The sequence below is a fragment of the Mustela nigripes genome, chromosome 12, assembly GCF_022355385.1.
Source record: "Mustela nigripes isolate SB6536 chromosome 12, MUSNIG.SB6536, whole genome shotgun sequence".
Classification (NCBI taxonomy): Eukaryota; Metazoa; Chordata; class Mammalia; order Carnivora; family Mustelidae; genus Mustela; species Mustela nigripes.
Genome location: NC_081568.1, coordinates 41909631 through 41924516, shown reverse-complemented (window position 1 = coordinate 41924516; position 14886 = coordinate 41909631). Strand labels below are relative to the sequence as shown.

General features: G+C 50.1%; 1 protein-coding gene across 1 annotated transcript; it reads right to left on the bottom strand.

The window, feature by feature from the left end:
- Positions 1-3131: 3131 nt before the first annotated feature.
- MYOZ3 (myozenin 3) lies at positions 3132-14476 on the bottom strand. The gene is made up of 6 exons (XM_059416527.1): positions 14416-14476; positions 8279-8433; positions 7325-7393; positions 7082-7217; positions 6485-6647; positions 3132-3300 (listed from the first exon to the last, which is right to left on the bottom strand). Exons 1-6 carry the CDS (start codon positions 14474-14476, stop codon positions 3132-3134), a joined length of 753 nt encoding a protein of 250 aa, XP_059272510.1.
- Between the last annotated feature and the right edge of the window lie 410 nt (positions 14477-14886).

The following is a 14886-nucleotide window of genomic DNA, read 5'->3' as shown; positions in this document are numbered from 1 at the left end:
ACACATGTATAGAAGAAGCGCATAAAATACAGATGCACAACTAAATTTAATACTCTAGAGTGAACACCCATGTAACTATCACCCGAATCCAGGAACAGAAATTGTCCAGCTTTCCCCAGGAACACTTTATCCCTTCACAGTCACCCCCCTTTCTTTCCTCCCAAAGTTAACCCCATCCTGACTTTTATGTGAACACTTCCCTGCAACACACACATACGTGTTTGTATCCACCTTCCCGTGTGTGCCAACTTGTGCCTGCACTGTGCCCGCGCTGTTACACGAAACCCAGCTCCCCTCCACTCGTCGCTGCCATAGTGCGCGTCCGCGTTCTCAACATCCTTACTGGTTCAGTCCTTTACACTTCCGTATCACCATACAACTTCATTTAGGTAAGGAACAGATTAGGCAAAAGCATAGAATTTTATATGAACAGGCAAAGAACAGGATTTTATATGAAGGGCTCGCTAGGCCCACAAATTACATGAAAGGTTAATGCTCTGCTTTTTCAGGACCCATGTTTCACTTGTTGTTGAATAAAGATGCGAAATACAGAATGGTACAAAAGGTATGATCTCATTAAACAAAGAAGTAGTTTTGCACCTCTGCACCTTTACGCACTACATATTTAATCGAGGCTTCTTAGAAGTCTAGAAGCTCTAAACTGTCACCCTTGGTTACCTCCAGTATATGGAGACAAGGTTGCATGCAGAAGGCTGGGAAAGTCTATGAACACAGGAGAAGCTATGTGGTCCAATCCTTCCACGTTTTACTTATTTGTTTATTTAGATAATAAGCATTCCCTTTTTTTTTTTTTTTTTTCCTTTAAGCAACTTCAGCAAAAGTCACATCATCAGAAGAAATAATGTGGATTTGCTTTCAGGTGCAGCAGGCTCTCCTATCCTGTAGCTGGTGGTGGCCATCACTGTCCAGAACACAGCATAGCCAGTCCAAGGGGGTCCAGATCCTCTCTTCTATGGGTCAGACCCTTTCACAGTTGGTTTTCAGCTCATGCGGATTTGGCTTTCAACAGTACCCCCGCCCCCAATTCAAGACAACACATCAATGGCAGGCAAGTCTAATAGGCTGCTGGGCCCTGGAGATGGAGTGGGGTGCAGTGAAAGTCCAGAACCAAAGGAAAATGTAACCACTACCCCAGGCATTCTAGAACTAGCTGGATTCTCACCACCTCATCTCCCCAAGAGAGGGAGCCAGGGAGAAAGCAGAGGGAGCTAATTCCACATCCACGTCCCCTGGGAGCCCAACAGTAATTAGAGGCTTTCCTTCTGGCTTAAGCTTTGCTGACCCCACTGACATCTTGCAGCCAGCTTTTAAGAACAGGAACATCTTTCCCAGGCAAGAGCAGGAGCTGCATGAAACCTAATAACGACTGATGGCCTTCTTAGGTATGCGTCCATCATTGTGCTCACCACTGCCCTATCCAGAGGCTTCTGGCCTTGTCCTCATCTTACAGGTAGAGGGATGGACACCTCACAGTGAGAAATGACTTGCTCAAGCTCACATGACTAGCAGGAGAAGTTAGAGCCCACCCCATCCAGCCTAACTTCCCAACCTGCACTTTTCACTTCAAAGCCCCGAGGCAAGACACTGTGCTTAGATGGTTCCATAGTGAGTGGACATTGGCCTGGCCACCCAGTGTGGCGAAAAGGGACAGCCACTGGAACTAGACATTCCCATGTTGTCTCTGGCCCTGAACAAGCCATTTCTTTCGAGCCCAGATATGCACGTCCTGTAAAATGGGACAATAACTTTCCCTCAGGGTTGAACTGGAAATAAGAAATAGGATATGTGGGACCCTACTACCAGCCCAAGCACTGAGGCACCCAGTAAAAAGCAGCCACCACTGCCAGCATTGTTATTGTCCTCTTCCTCATCAGCTGAACTAAGAGGCATTCCTTTCTCTCCTTTCCTAGTAACTGGATCTAGTCCTGAACTAGCCCCGGCAGAGACCAGGATGAGATTTACCCTGAGGCTTGCACAAGATGGTGAGTGGAAGAGGAAAAGAAAGAAGGGGGCCTTACATGTACCCCACATTGCAGCTGACCGATAAGGTGCCCAGAGGGATGAGGGGTGCCCCTTCTTTCCATCCCCACGGCCATCACCCAAATCTAGACCTTGTTTCCTGCAGACTTCCTGGACTCTGGTCTTAGTCCTGCCCAATCTTGCCACATAGCAAGACCCATCACTCCCCAGCTTAAAACCTGCCCCCATCTCCTTAGTAAAGAAACCCCAAAGCTGGCCCTCACTGACCCTCTAACACAGCCCCTCCTTTCTCCAGAACATAACCTCCTCCTCCTGGGCGCAATTCCACACTTTGCACATGCTAGTCCACTGGGCAGGAATGCCCTCCCCATGACCCCCTTTGCCCTCGGGGGCTCTCACTCCTCCTCTGGGGTCCTACTCAAAGTCTCTGAGAAGGTTCCAGGAATCCTATCCCATCCCCAGGGGGCACATCCCCCTGACCATGGCACTTTCTTCCTCTGTCGGCAGCGTGCTGTCAGGAAACGAACACGAACTACTGCTTACGAATCTGCCTTCCTGACTGCCCTCTCTCCTCTAGGTCAGGCCCAGGCATACTCACCACACACTCCCCTGGGCTGGCAGGGTGTCCAGCACACAGTAGGTACTTAGCAAATGTTTAGACATGCATCTCAATGCAAGGGAATCTTTCTGATTATCAGAGTTCTGCATAGGTTAACCAGCCACTAGCAAGCTGCCTGTCGGGGGAGTATAAGCTGGTGTCCATGGCAGGAAGGAAGGGAGGCGTGGATGTGAATTCACTGGTGGCTCGGATGCCGAAAGACACAGACCATGAACAAGTTTCACTGGAATCATCTGGGAGTGTGGTTACTAATAGAAACTCCCCAGCTCAGGAGATTTGAATGCTGCAAGTCTAGGGCAGGCCAGAAATCTGTACGCAAACCATCATCTCCAGGAAATTCTGAAACACACCCCATCTGGGGACTACTAAACTTTGTGGCCGCGGAGGCCATTTGTAATAAGGTTTTGTGTGTGAAGAGCCCCTTCATAAACTGGGAAGTGCCATCCAGAAGTCTTGACTCCAAGATGTTACCCAAACACCAAGACAGGGGAATTGAATTTTCGGGCTGGGGCTACAGCTCCTCGGACTCAGGGAGGCTGCGGACCCAGCCCTGGGCCACTCTGTTGAAGCTGGGTCTGAGGCGAAGGAGTTCCAAGCCACTGATGAGCTCCGGGGCAAAGGGGGTGCCTGCTCTGGGAATAGTCTCCCCCACCAGGGGTCCTCCAAAGGGCACCGGGGTCCTGGGGAGAGAAAAGCAGCAGGGGAAGTAGGCTGTGTGGGAGAGCACTGGAGAGCAGACTGCTGACATGCAGGTCACCATGTGGGGGCCCCTCCCTACCTCCCTCTAGGCCTCAGTTTCCCACCTATATACGGCAAGGCTTTGTATTATCTTTAACAGGTTTCTGCAGCTCTGCCCGTTCCTTAGCCTGTCTCTAGTGGGGATGGCTTGATGCTTGGGAATAGGCATGAAATTTTCAAAGATAGAATTGGCTAGTCCCAGGAAAAACTCTAGTTTCCCCTTAAGTAAGTTCTGGAAGGCAGTAGAGCTGGAATGGGGTTTTTCCTTCCTCCGCTCATCTCCCCTCAGGACAATATACACCCAGGCCAGAGAGGGAAGAGAGGGTTAGAAAGAGCACTAAGAATCCAGAGATGGACATGATAACAGACACACTATTCTTACCTGTAAGACTAGTGAGAAGAAATAATTTGATAATGTGGCAAATTTGGTGAGATGGTGGGCAAAGTTTCACTCAGATACCACTGGTTAGAGGGCAAATTAGTGCTCCTACCTTGGACAACTTGCAGGATCTTTTCAATCTAAAAAATGTGCGAACTCTGTTAACCAGCAATTGTACCTGTAGGCACAGGGCCTAGGGAAGCACGTGCACACACAGCAAAAAGAAACGGGCACGAGCAGCACGTGGCTGAAAACCAGAAACCGCCCGGATGTCCACAGGCAGAACACCAACAAGACAGATGAATGGCGGAATACCATACAGCCGCTTAAAGGGAATGAAAAGATCTGTGCGTGTTGAGTAGGATAGATTTTAAAAGATCAAAAAGGCAAGCAAGTTACAGAATGAGATACAAAGTATTAAAACGCACACATTCACATAAAACAATGCCATTCACTATAGGACTGGAACTGCTGGGAGAAAATGACCTGAAAACAGATGCACCAACCTGACCACAGTGTTACCTTTGGGAATTTGGGGAGGCAACTGGGACTGGAGGATGGTGAACAGAGGACCCTCTCTTTATTTATAGTTGCCTGTGTGTGCGCGTTCGTGTGTGCGCGCGCGCGTGTGTGTGTGTAAGAGAATATAAGGATGTTATTTTTAAACTATTTTGTCATCTTAAAAAAACGTAAAAAGCATTGCTCATGTAGTGTTTTCCTTGAAGCCTGGGAGCAGTGGGAATGGAGGAGTGCTTGCCCCTGGGGTAGAAAGGCAGGCCTCAGGCCAGGGCCTGGGCTCCAGCCAGGAGAGTGGGGCTGCCCAGACCACCCTGGCTGTGGCGGCAACAGCCAGGCCCTTCGAGAACAGGCTGGGCAGTTTCCAAGCTGCACAGGCCTCACGATCCAGCCCTTGTCTGGAAGCCCAGAGCCCTGGATCCTTAACGCAGCTTGGCCACTTACACTGTTGCTTACCCCCGTCTTGGCCTCAGTTGGCTCTTCTGTCTCAAAGGGGGCCTGAGCTGAGGACATTCTAAAGCCCTCTTCCTGCCGATGGGAATGTGTTTCCTCTTGTCCTAGTTGCAGCCTGAGAAGCATGGGGCCAGCCCGGAACCCAGCACCCAGGACTCAATGTCTTTTGAGGGTACATAGCCTCACAGGTAGGGGCTGAGGGCCCCAGGGGGAAAGAGAACACAGTTTGGCCTGGCAGAAACCCCAGAATGCATGCCAATGGCTCGTGGCTCTCATGGTGCCTGTTGGGCACAGTTCTTCCCATGGGGGCCCTCCCTGGCTATCAGCTGTTTGAGGGGATCCCCTCCCTTCTGAGCAGTCTCTTCTCAGGGCTGATCACCCCCGGTATCCGACAGTCTCACATGTGGTCTGAGCAGGTGCCAGAAAAGCTGGACCATGGCCGCCTCCTGTGGGCCCTCCTCTTTCTCATTTAATGCCACCCAGACCAGAGGAACATTTCTCAGAAATAGCATCAGCTCAAGAAAGACAACTGCAGGTGAAATGCATCCCCCAGCCCAAAGCCTTCCTCCAGTGCCAGGCTCCTGTCTTGACTCGTAGGATTTCTTTTTGGGCCTCTGGGGCAGAACACCAAATTTATCCCTTTCTAGTTCTCCCTATTAGCTTTTCTTTTATTTCTTTTTTTTTTTTTTAAGATTTTATTTATTTATTTGACAGAGATCACAAGTAGGCAGAGAGGCAGGCAGAGAGAGAGGGGGAAGCAGGCTCCCTGCTGAGCACAGAGCCTGATGCGGGGCTCGATCCCAGGACCCTGAGATCATCACCTGAGCCAAAGGCAGAGGCTTAACCCACTGAGCCACCCAGGCACCCACTCCCTATTAGCTTTTCCAACCATTATTTCAGCCTGTAACTAATACCAATACTAATACTAATAGCTACTGTTTATTGAGAGCTCATTACTTGGTAGAAACTTTGCCTATGGCTTCTCATGCCATCCTCATGACAGTCTTACAAAGTAGATACTGTAACGGTCTCCTGTTACAGATGGGGAAGTAGAGGCTCAGAGTGGTTAAGTCACTTGCTCAAGGTCACACAGTGAGGCGAGGAGTCCTCACCTGTAAGCATGTAAGCCCACATGAGATAAGCATGTAATGCATGTAAGCCCACATTGAGACCCCCTGCTCTAAATAGTACAGCCGCTCCTCTGCGGCTCTCACATCTGGCGGCCGAAGTTTCACCACTGCCCCCCACTTTGATACACTTCAAAGCCATCTCTAGACCTTTGAGGAAAGTGAGGAGAAGGCTGAGCTGATCGAGGACTGGTGAGATAGGGGCACCACGCAGAGGAACATGCACCAAAGAGAGGGCACACAACAGGGAGGAAATAAGAAACTGGGCTCTGGAGTCAGACAAACACAGACTTGGACCCCGCACCTGCCACCTCCTTGTTTCATGACTTTGGGCAGGTTGCTGTTGGTCCTGAGTGGGTCCCTTCACTGGCAGAATGGGAAAAAAAACTGCAGCATTTCCCTGCCCTGTTGTGTGGAGAAACCAACAAGATGTGTGGCACATTCACCCATTCATGGCCTGTACATTTCTTGAGCACCTACTATGTTCCGAGGTAAGCATTCGATTGAGTTCTAGCAAGTGCTCAATCCATGTGAAAGTGTTCCAATAGAGCTTGGCATGTGAAAGGGCTCAGGAAATGCAGCCCCTGCCATGCTGTGATGGGTACCTGCACAGCCTAGCCATTTATCCCCAAGATGCACCCCTCGCCTTACTTGTTGAAATTTCGATACTGGGCAAGGCTGGGGGTGTGACTTCTGCCATCGCTCTGGTAGTCCCGGTAGCTGATGAACTCCTGCCAAGGACAGCGGTAGCCCTTGGGGATGGCCGTGTGGTTGAACTTCTCTGGCGGGACACCCTTCAGTGGCTCAGCATAGCCTGGAAATGGAGCAGGGCTCATGGGGGAGGGGGCGGCGGGGGGAGGTGGCTGAGTTCTTTTTTCCCCTCATCCCCCACTCCTGTCCACCCCACGGATAGGGTTGGGGGAGGGAAGCCTGGAGCTGGGATGCGGGCAGGGGGAATAAAATACCAAAGTTGCTCCGGCAAAGTGCACCAATCCTTCCCCATCCCTAGAAGCAAGGAGGACTGGAGCAGGGGAATTTCAAGTTGGGGTGTAGACTCTGGCCTGTGTGTGACCTTAGACACATTGCTGCGCCTCTCCGGGCTTGTGTTAGGTCTGCGGAGGGGTGTGGGGGTCCATGCGGGAGGTACTAGATGCTCTTTGGGCACTGGTTCCTGCCCCATGGTGGAGCACTGCCGGGATCAGGATCTGGTCCCACAGCCCCGGTCCCAGGACTGGGGGAGGCCCTCACCTGGTGCCAGGGCGCTGGGACTGCAGGCGCGCTCCGTGGGGAAAGCTGCGGACTGGGTATCCTCGGGGCCCTGGGATGAGGCTGGAGGGATGTGGAGCTCAGAGCGGCAGTTCTGCCCCTCAGGGCCATTGGCAACCTGGGCACAGGGGCGGGTGCTCAGAAGCCAAGGTCTGCTGCATAGAGCTGCCTGGTCCCTTCCCCCAACTTCCCCTCTTATGGGGGCTCCCCTCCCTGTATACTCACCGTCCCCAGCTCCGCTGATCCTGTCACCTTCGACCCCATAATCTTCCCCTTGGCACTTCCGTCCACGATCTGTGGGGGCAAATAGACCGCAGGGAGGCTCAGTGAGGGAAAGGACCACCAAAAAAGGCGGGGGAGGTGCATCATCTCAGTGCCCACATCTCGGGGATGGTGAGGGGATGAATTAATAACATAGGGTGCTAATCCCAGTGCCTGGAACAGAGAAATGCTCTCTGTATGTTAGTTGCTATACTAATATTGACCTTGGGCACATAAACTTCTTGAGTGTCAGTTTCCTTATCTATAAAATGGGATTAGTGTTGATACTATCTAGCTTATAGGGTTGTATGAGCCTTAAATGCGATGATACACACGAATTGCTTGGCTTGCAAGTAGGTGTTTTATTGTCTTTACTGTTCTGCATTCTGCCCCATCGTCCCCTCTCAGGCACCCTCTGTTGAGTCCAAAAACTGAGTGGAGTGTGAATTCATTCCAAGTAACTGAAACTGCCCGCTGACTTTTTGAAGCCAGAGGATAAGCCATTCTTGTCGCTACTGGCAGACGGTTTTCTGGCCTTTTCCTTCTGCTAGGGTCACGAAGAGAAAGAGAGTTGTGTTTTTTCCCTAAGGGCAAGCTTAAGTCTCGTCTAAATCCTGCTCACTGCAAATTCAGCCCAGAGCTCTTTTGATAGGAGCCAGAATCCCTTCCTTCCCACAGCACGCCCTGCCCCTTCCACTTCATGTTTTGTATCTGGGGGGTGATACTGCTTTTCTAGAATCACACAGCAAGTCAGGGGCTCAATCTAATAGGAACATCACAGCCTTTCCAGCTGGAGCTGGAGCTGGAGGGACTCCCCAGGGGCCAGATGTCCTCATCTGGCTCCTTGATTGGCTTTAGGCGAACCACTGGCCCTCTTTGGGCCTCAGTTCCCTTAGAAGCCCAATGGGATGAACTCACCATCCTTGGGCTGGCTGCAAACTCAAAGGTGAATCTCTGTACCCGGCGCTGTCTCTTCTGGAAGAGGAGGGATCCTTTGTTGTTGCGTAGCGAGAGCTCTTCCATCATCAAGTCCTGGGGCACGCTCAGCTTCTTGCCCAGGTCCAGCAGAGGGGCTGCCAGAGAGGCCAGAGTGAGCTCTTACCGCCAATCCCTCAGGGCCCTCGGGGCTGCGCCTCTGAGGGCATCAGCCTCTGAGCGCTTGCTAGAGTGTACGAGAATGCCGGTTCCTCCCCACATTTGCTGACACTGGGAGTCACCGTTCTGGGGACTCTGCCTACCTGGTGGGCAGAAATGACACCTCAGAGCTTCATCTGCATGCGTTTGACACTCAGTGAAACTGAGCTCCATTTCAGATAGACGTTCTTTGGCCATTTGTATTTATTCCATGAATTTCCTCTGCAGTTCTTTGCCCACAGTGATTGGAGTTGTGGGAAATGGTCAGATTTTAGAGACTTTTCTAAAGGTAAGCCAGGGGAGCGAGCTCTGCTGGGGAAGGGGGAGGGGGGTTTCTGGCCTGATCCAGTCTGTCCTCATCCTGGGGGCAGCCACTCCCTGAGATGGGGAGGGCCGGAGGAGGATGAGATGGGGAAAGAGCAGGAGCTCAGGGTTACACATGTGTTCTTTCCATTTTAAAATAGCCTTTTATTATTATAAAAATAGTGTGTGTGTGTGTGTGTGTGTGTGTGTGTGTGTGTGTGTGTGTATATACTGAAGGAAGTTAGAAAATACAGATATAAGGGGAAAAGAGAAAAATACCATTTCTATCTCCCAGAGGTTGCTACTTTTAACACCTTAGTGTATATCCATTCATATCTTTTTCAAAGACTATATATTCATATGTGAGGGGCGCCTGGGTGTCTGGGTGTCTGATGCTTGATTTCAGTTCAGATCATGATCTCAGGGTCCTGGGATAGAGCCCCACCTGAGATCCAGGCCCAGCTGGGAGTCTGCTTAAGGATTCTCTCTCCTTCTATCCCTCCCCCCACACATGCTTTCTCTCTCTCTCGCTCTCAAATAAAATAAATAATTTTTAAATTAAATTAAATTAATTTATTTGAGAGAGAGAGCATGAGAGGGGAGAAGGCCAGAGAGAGAAGCAGACTCCCCACTGAGCAGGGAGCCCGACGCGGGACTCGATCCCAGGACTCCAGAATCATGACCCGAGCTGAAGGCAGTTGCCCAACCGACTGAGCCACCCAGGTGCTCCAAAATAAATAAGTTTTATCAGAAAAAGACTATATAGCCATGTATGAGTTTTCAGCCAAAATGAAGTCATAGTTATACATGCTTTATAACTTGTTTTTTATCAGTTAAAGATATCCACCTGGGCAAGTAGACCCATTTTTTTTTTTGTTTTGTTTTATACAATGCCTAATCCATATTCAAATCCCCTCATCGCCTGCAGAATTGGGCATAGAAGGTTTGAAGAGCCTCGCAGATGCGGAAGCAGAGAAGCAGAGACAGAGGGAGCCTGATATGGGAGCCTCGTGCTCACGGGAGAGACTGACCTGAGGTAAAAACTGGGGCATGGTGAGCTTACAAATGGTATTTGTTGTTGTTGTTTAATGAAGACCATTACATTTCTTTCTTTTCTCAGAGTGAGGACTCATTATGATAACCACATAGAGGGTTTCCAGGATTGATGGCTGTTCTTAGTAGTTTTGGAACCCATCCATATCCTTTGTGTCCGCCCCCCGCTGTCAATATACCCACTTTGACACACTTCCCAACAAGGGGAGGCTCTGGGAGGAAAGGGGTGACAGAGGGTGATGACACCGGTAGGAAAAGGATACGTGTGGACAGCATGGCCAGAGCTGTCCACCTCTAAAATCGGATACACTGAGGTTGGTGTTCCAGCTCTATAAATGGTGTTTAGAGTCGGGAGCCTGGATGAGATCACCGGGGATGTGAGGGAGAAAGAGATCTGAAGCCTGAGCTCCGGGGCTCCGGTGCCCAGACCCAGGAGGTGAGGAACCAGCCATGGAGCCTGGGAAGGGGCGCCCAGTGAGGCAGGAGTAAAGCCAGAGTGTGCTGCCCTGGAAACCAAGTGATAAAAGCATTTCGGGGAAGATGGGGGGCTCACAGAGTCAGAAAACTGACCGTCCTCCGTAGTGTCAGGACCTTATTATGGGTCATCTTCACAAAAGTAGTTTCTATGGAGTATTTGGGTGTGAAAATCTTCTTGGAAAGTGTTGAGAGAAAATGGACAGAAGGACATTCTAACCACACCTCGAGGAAGCAGTGAACCAAATCTAGAATGTGAAGCATTTTGTAGGGTAGCTGGCCTGGGTTCCTTAAAGGAATAAATGACCTGGGAAAAAAAAGAAAAAAAAAGTGGGGGGCGGGCGGGTTGGGGCATGTATGGGACTTACAGATTCAAGGAGATTGAAGAGACCCGGCCACCAGATCAACAGTGGTCCTTCTTGGAGTCTCATTAACACAAACTAGAAAATTGGAGAAAGTTGACTGTGGGACTGGTAATTAGCTGGTATTAAATCGAAATTGCTAATTTTGTTCAGTGTGCTAACATCTTCGAGGTATGTAAGGAAACGTCCTCTTCATTATTTTCGGTGCCTTCTGAAGTGTCGAGGGGATAAAACGACAAGCTCTTTGGGTTTTGCTTTGGGCTCCAGGAGCGAAAGGAGGACCATGGGGATTTGCACTCTCTATTTTTGTGTGTTTGGAAGTGAGCTTAATAAAATGTTAGGGAGAGAGAGGAGGCGAGAAAGCGTAGACAACAGTTTTGAGGAGTTGCGCTCCATGGGACCGAGGCAGCGGGAGAATCAAGAGGTGTTTGTTTTTAAGAGGGAGAAATAAAAGCATGTTTTTTAGTTGATGGGAAATTTTGACAATGCAATAGAGAGAGGGCAGACTCCAGGACTGGAAGACTGTCCTGGAGCGGGACAGAGGCGAAGAAAGGGAAGGGGAGGGTGTGGACCGGGAGAGGTCATCCTCCGCAGGGAAGGGGAAGGAGAACTGAGAAAGCCAGACGGGGAGGAGGGAGCTTGCACTGGACTCTTTTGGTCCCTTCACTCTTCTCAGTGCAATAGGAAACAAGGTCATCTGCTGAGAAGGAGGACGGGGGAGGAGGCATCGGGAGTTTGGGGACAGAGATCGCCACCATCCTCTAAGCAAGTCATATGGGACAAGGAGATGGACGGGGCTGCCAGGCAGCAGTGGAGGGGGTGGGGGTCATGCTAGTCCTGTGGTTCAGTCCAGTCAATGGAATCCAAACAGGCTTTTAAAAAAGGAGGTTGATGATTTTTTTTTTTTTCTTTAAGCAAATAGAGAGGACCTCCTGCATGGTAGGGACAGGAGGAGACCCATTGTAGGTTAAGAGGGGAAAAAAGTTAAGTTTCAGAAGAATCTGTGTTCTAAGATCCCACTCATTTATTTAGAAAAACAAGTACTATATGTTTCTGCATGCTTTGAAAAATCTGCACGGAGATATGCTGAATATCAGTAATGACTATTTATGGGACGTAGGAAGAGGAGGGCTGGAAATTGCACATTTTTTTTTTTAACAATGAAAGATACTGCCTACTAAAAGCATGAAAGACTATATTTAAATACATAATAAAAAGTCCCCTAGCATCATATTGTCAGATACTACCAGATGAATTGAGCTCAAAAAAAAAAAAAAAGTTGTAGATAAAATCTATCTGATAAAACAGTTCTATTTTTAGGCATTTATTCTTAGGGAGAAAAGTCGAAGAAACATGCCTGAAGATAGAGACGGTTATTGATAGCGCTGAGGGTTCAGCTTGTGAAAACCACACCACCGTGTCGTGGGGATGCTGCCCAGATGCCCTTCATCTGCAGCTCAGGGTCCCAAGTGCCCCCTTCTGTGAGCACTGCTCCACTGAGCGGAAGGGCTGAGGGCCCCGTTGCTCAGGATGGGATGAATTCTGCAGAACCACTCAGGCTCTGGAGCCCCTGCGGGATCAGGCCGAACCTGGGCCAACAGCTGAGCCCACATCCTTGCTGAGCCATTTCCCCTGCCCTATCCTGCTTCCATCATTTCCCTCTTCCTGAGGGCGTGACCTCGGTAAGTCACTCGTGTGACAATGCTCAGCTCTGTTCCTCTGGGTCCAACCCGAGACGAGCCTGCGTGACCGCCAGGAGGGGGGGTGTATCAGTATATTTAACAGGATGCATGCTGCGGGGGGCAGGGGTGGGGGAGAGACAGCATGCCAGCATGGGAGGGAGTCCCTACTAGGCTGCTAAGTGAAGGAAAAGGTGAGCTGCAGAGCACGCGTATAGTACTCAGCCCATGTGCACAGGCATTTGTATAAATGCGTTTATATATGATTGGAAGACAGAGTTACACAGATGTACTAACCGTGGTTATCTCCAGATGGTCCCATTATGAGGGACTTTCACTTTCAAAGTCATTCACATCTGTTTTGTCTGAATATCTTATGAAAGGGATGTATTATTTTGCACCACCGTGCAGTCAAGAAGCCACTCTGGAGACAGAGATCTAGAATCCAATCTCAGCTCTAGCAACTGTTAGATATGGGATGGCCTAGCTCCCCTGAACCTTGGCATTCTCGTCACCAAAATAGGGACAACAATAGCTAACGTACAGCGTTGTTGTGAGGGTTATATAACAGGAAGCAAGGAAGCTCTTAGCACAGGATCTGACCCAGAGGAAGTACATACTAAGATGTATGTACTTTCCCTTCACGGTGTCTGTGTTATTATTACCTTACAGAGGCTGTCTTGTCATGGTACTTTAGTTTCAAAATTGTCTTGAGTTAATACCCTAGCAACAGCCAACAATGGATGCATTTCCAGTCTGGCATAGATGATATGTGTCCACACTTGGGGGAATGTAATTAATTAGTTACTTAGCCAAGGGAAAAGAGAACGCATTGCCTGCTTCTTCTAGTTAGAGCATCAATACCTCACAAAATTGGCTTATGTTAGCACCCAAAATCATGAAATTTAAAAAAAGGAAACTTGATGCCCACAAAAGGAGGCAAGAACACGTGAAATAGGTTAGGACCACTCCCATATGGAGTCATACAAGAGGATGAAATACTTAGAAGCTGCATGGGGCAGGACAGCAGTGGTGTCTTTACAGCACAGTCTGTCGGAGCTCGGGGCATGGTCCATGTGCTCCAGAACCCCCCAGGGCACTTGTCTCAAAGGCACATGTCCCGCCCCCCTCCCCAGGTCCACTGAATCGGGATCCTGGGGGTAGATGCTGGGAATCTGCATTTTTAGCCAACAGCAGCGTTCACTATCATTTGCACTGTAGGGTGAGAGCTCTGACCTAGTTGAATTTATTTTTAAAATACTTGAAATCCCCATTTCAAGCCTGTGTGGCTCAGGCAGTAAAGCGTCTGCCTTCCACTCAGGTCAGGTCCCGGGATCGAGCCCCCAGTCAGTCTCCCTGTTCTGCTTTTCCCTCGCCCTCTGTGTGCACACTCACTCTATCACCCTCCCAAATAAATAATTAAAATCTTCTAAACAATTCTTTGAAAATAAGATACTTGCAATGCTCTGAAGTAGGCCAAATCAACGGACTCCAAAATTACGCTGGGGGTTGCAGAGGGGGTCTCATATGGTGATAAACATGTATTTTAACTGATTTCTTCATTGGGTGAGCCAACTTTCAAGTGAAATGGTCTGAGTCACACTGGGGAACCTGCTTTGGCCAGCCTGTCCCCATTCTCCCTCGACAATTATCTCCTGCCACAGGGGCTCCCGGAGACCCACAGTGACAGGAAGCAGGGGCACTTGTGGTGGCGGGGAGCGGGGGAGCTTGGGACCACAGTTAGGGCTGGAACTGGGACCAGAGCCCTCATGCTCAATTTGGGGCTGAGGTAAGGACTTTGTTAGGCCCAGGGCCCAGTGTAAGGCATTCAGTTTCAGCCTCTGGGTATGTGGGCATCAGGCAAGGCCCCTCCCAATACTTTGGGAAGCTTCCCAACCCAAGTGGCAGATTCCACAACACTCTCTCTCGGGGCTGACCTGGAACTCACACCTGTTTGCCCAGGCCTCAGGCCAACAGGCCTGAGTGGCTACACTTTGAGACCAGGAAAGGGTGGGGTCTGAAGAACGCACAAGGGCAGAGTCCGCCTTACCTGGTCCAGCGAGGTCCCCCATGGCAGCCATCACTGGGCCCTTCTGCTCCTTAGGGATCATCCTGTGGAAGAGAGATGCTTGCGAATGGGCGAGCCCTTCTCCACCCCTCCCCAGATGTCCTCCCAGTCCCTAGGACATGCAGCCTCAGCTCTGAACTGCCTTGCCCCCCCCTCCCAGTCTCGAGGAAGGCTGTCTGAGCTGGACAGGGCTTTGGGGGTCTCTGTGTACAGAGGAGGAGGAGACTGAAGTCCAGGGAAGGCAAGAGGAGGTGCCAGAGGCCACACAAATCTGCTTCCCATGTTGCCAGGGAGGCACTCTTTCTTCAGGGGGCAATCTCGGGGGAGATGAGAGGTAGGGGAGAAGGGGGGTCTCAGACAGCTGTCACCCGCTGAGGCAGATGAGCTCTAATCAGAGGCTGAGGTTGAAATCAGGGAGGGAAAGAAAGGATGGGTTGTTAGGCTGGGGCTGTG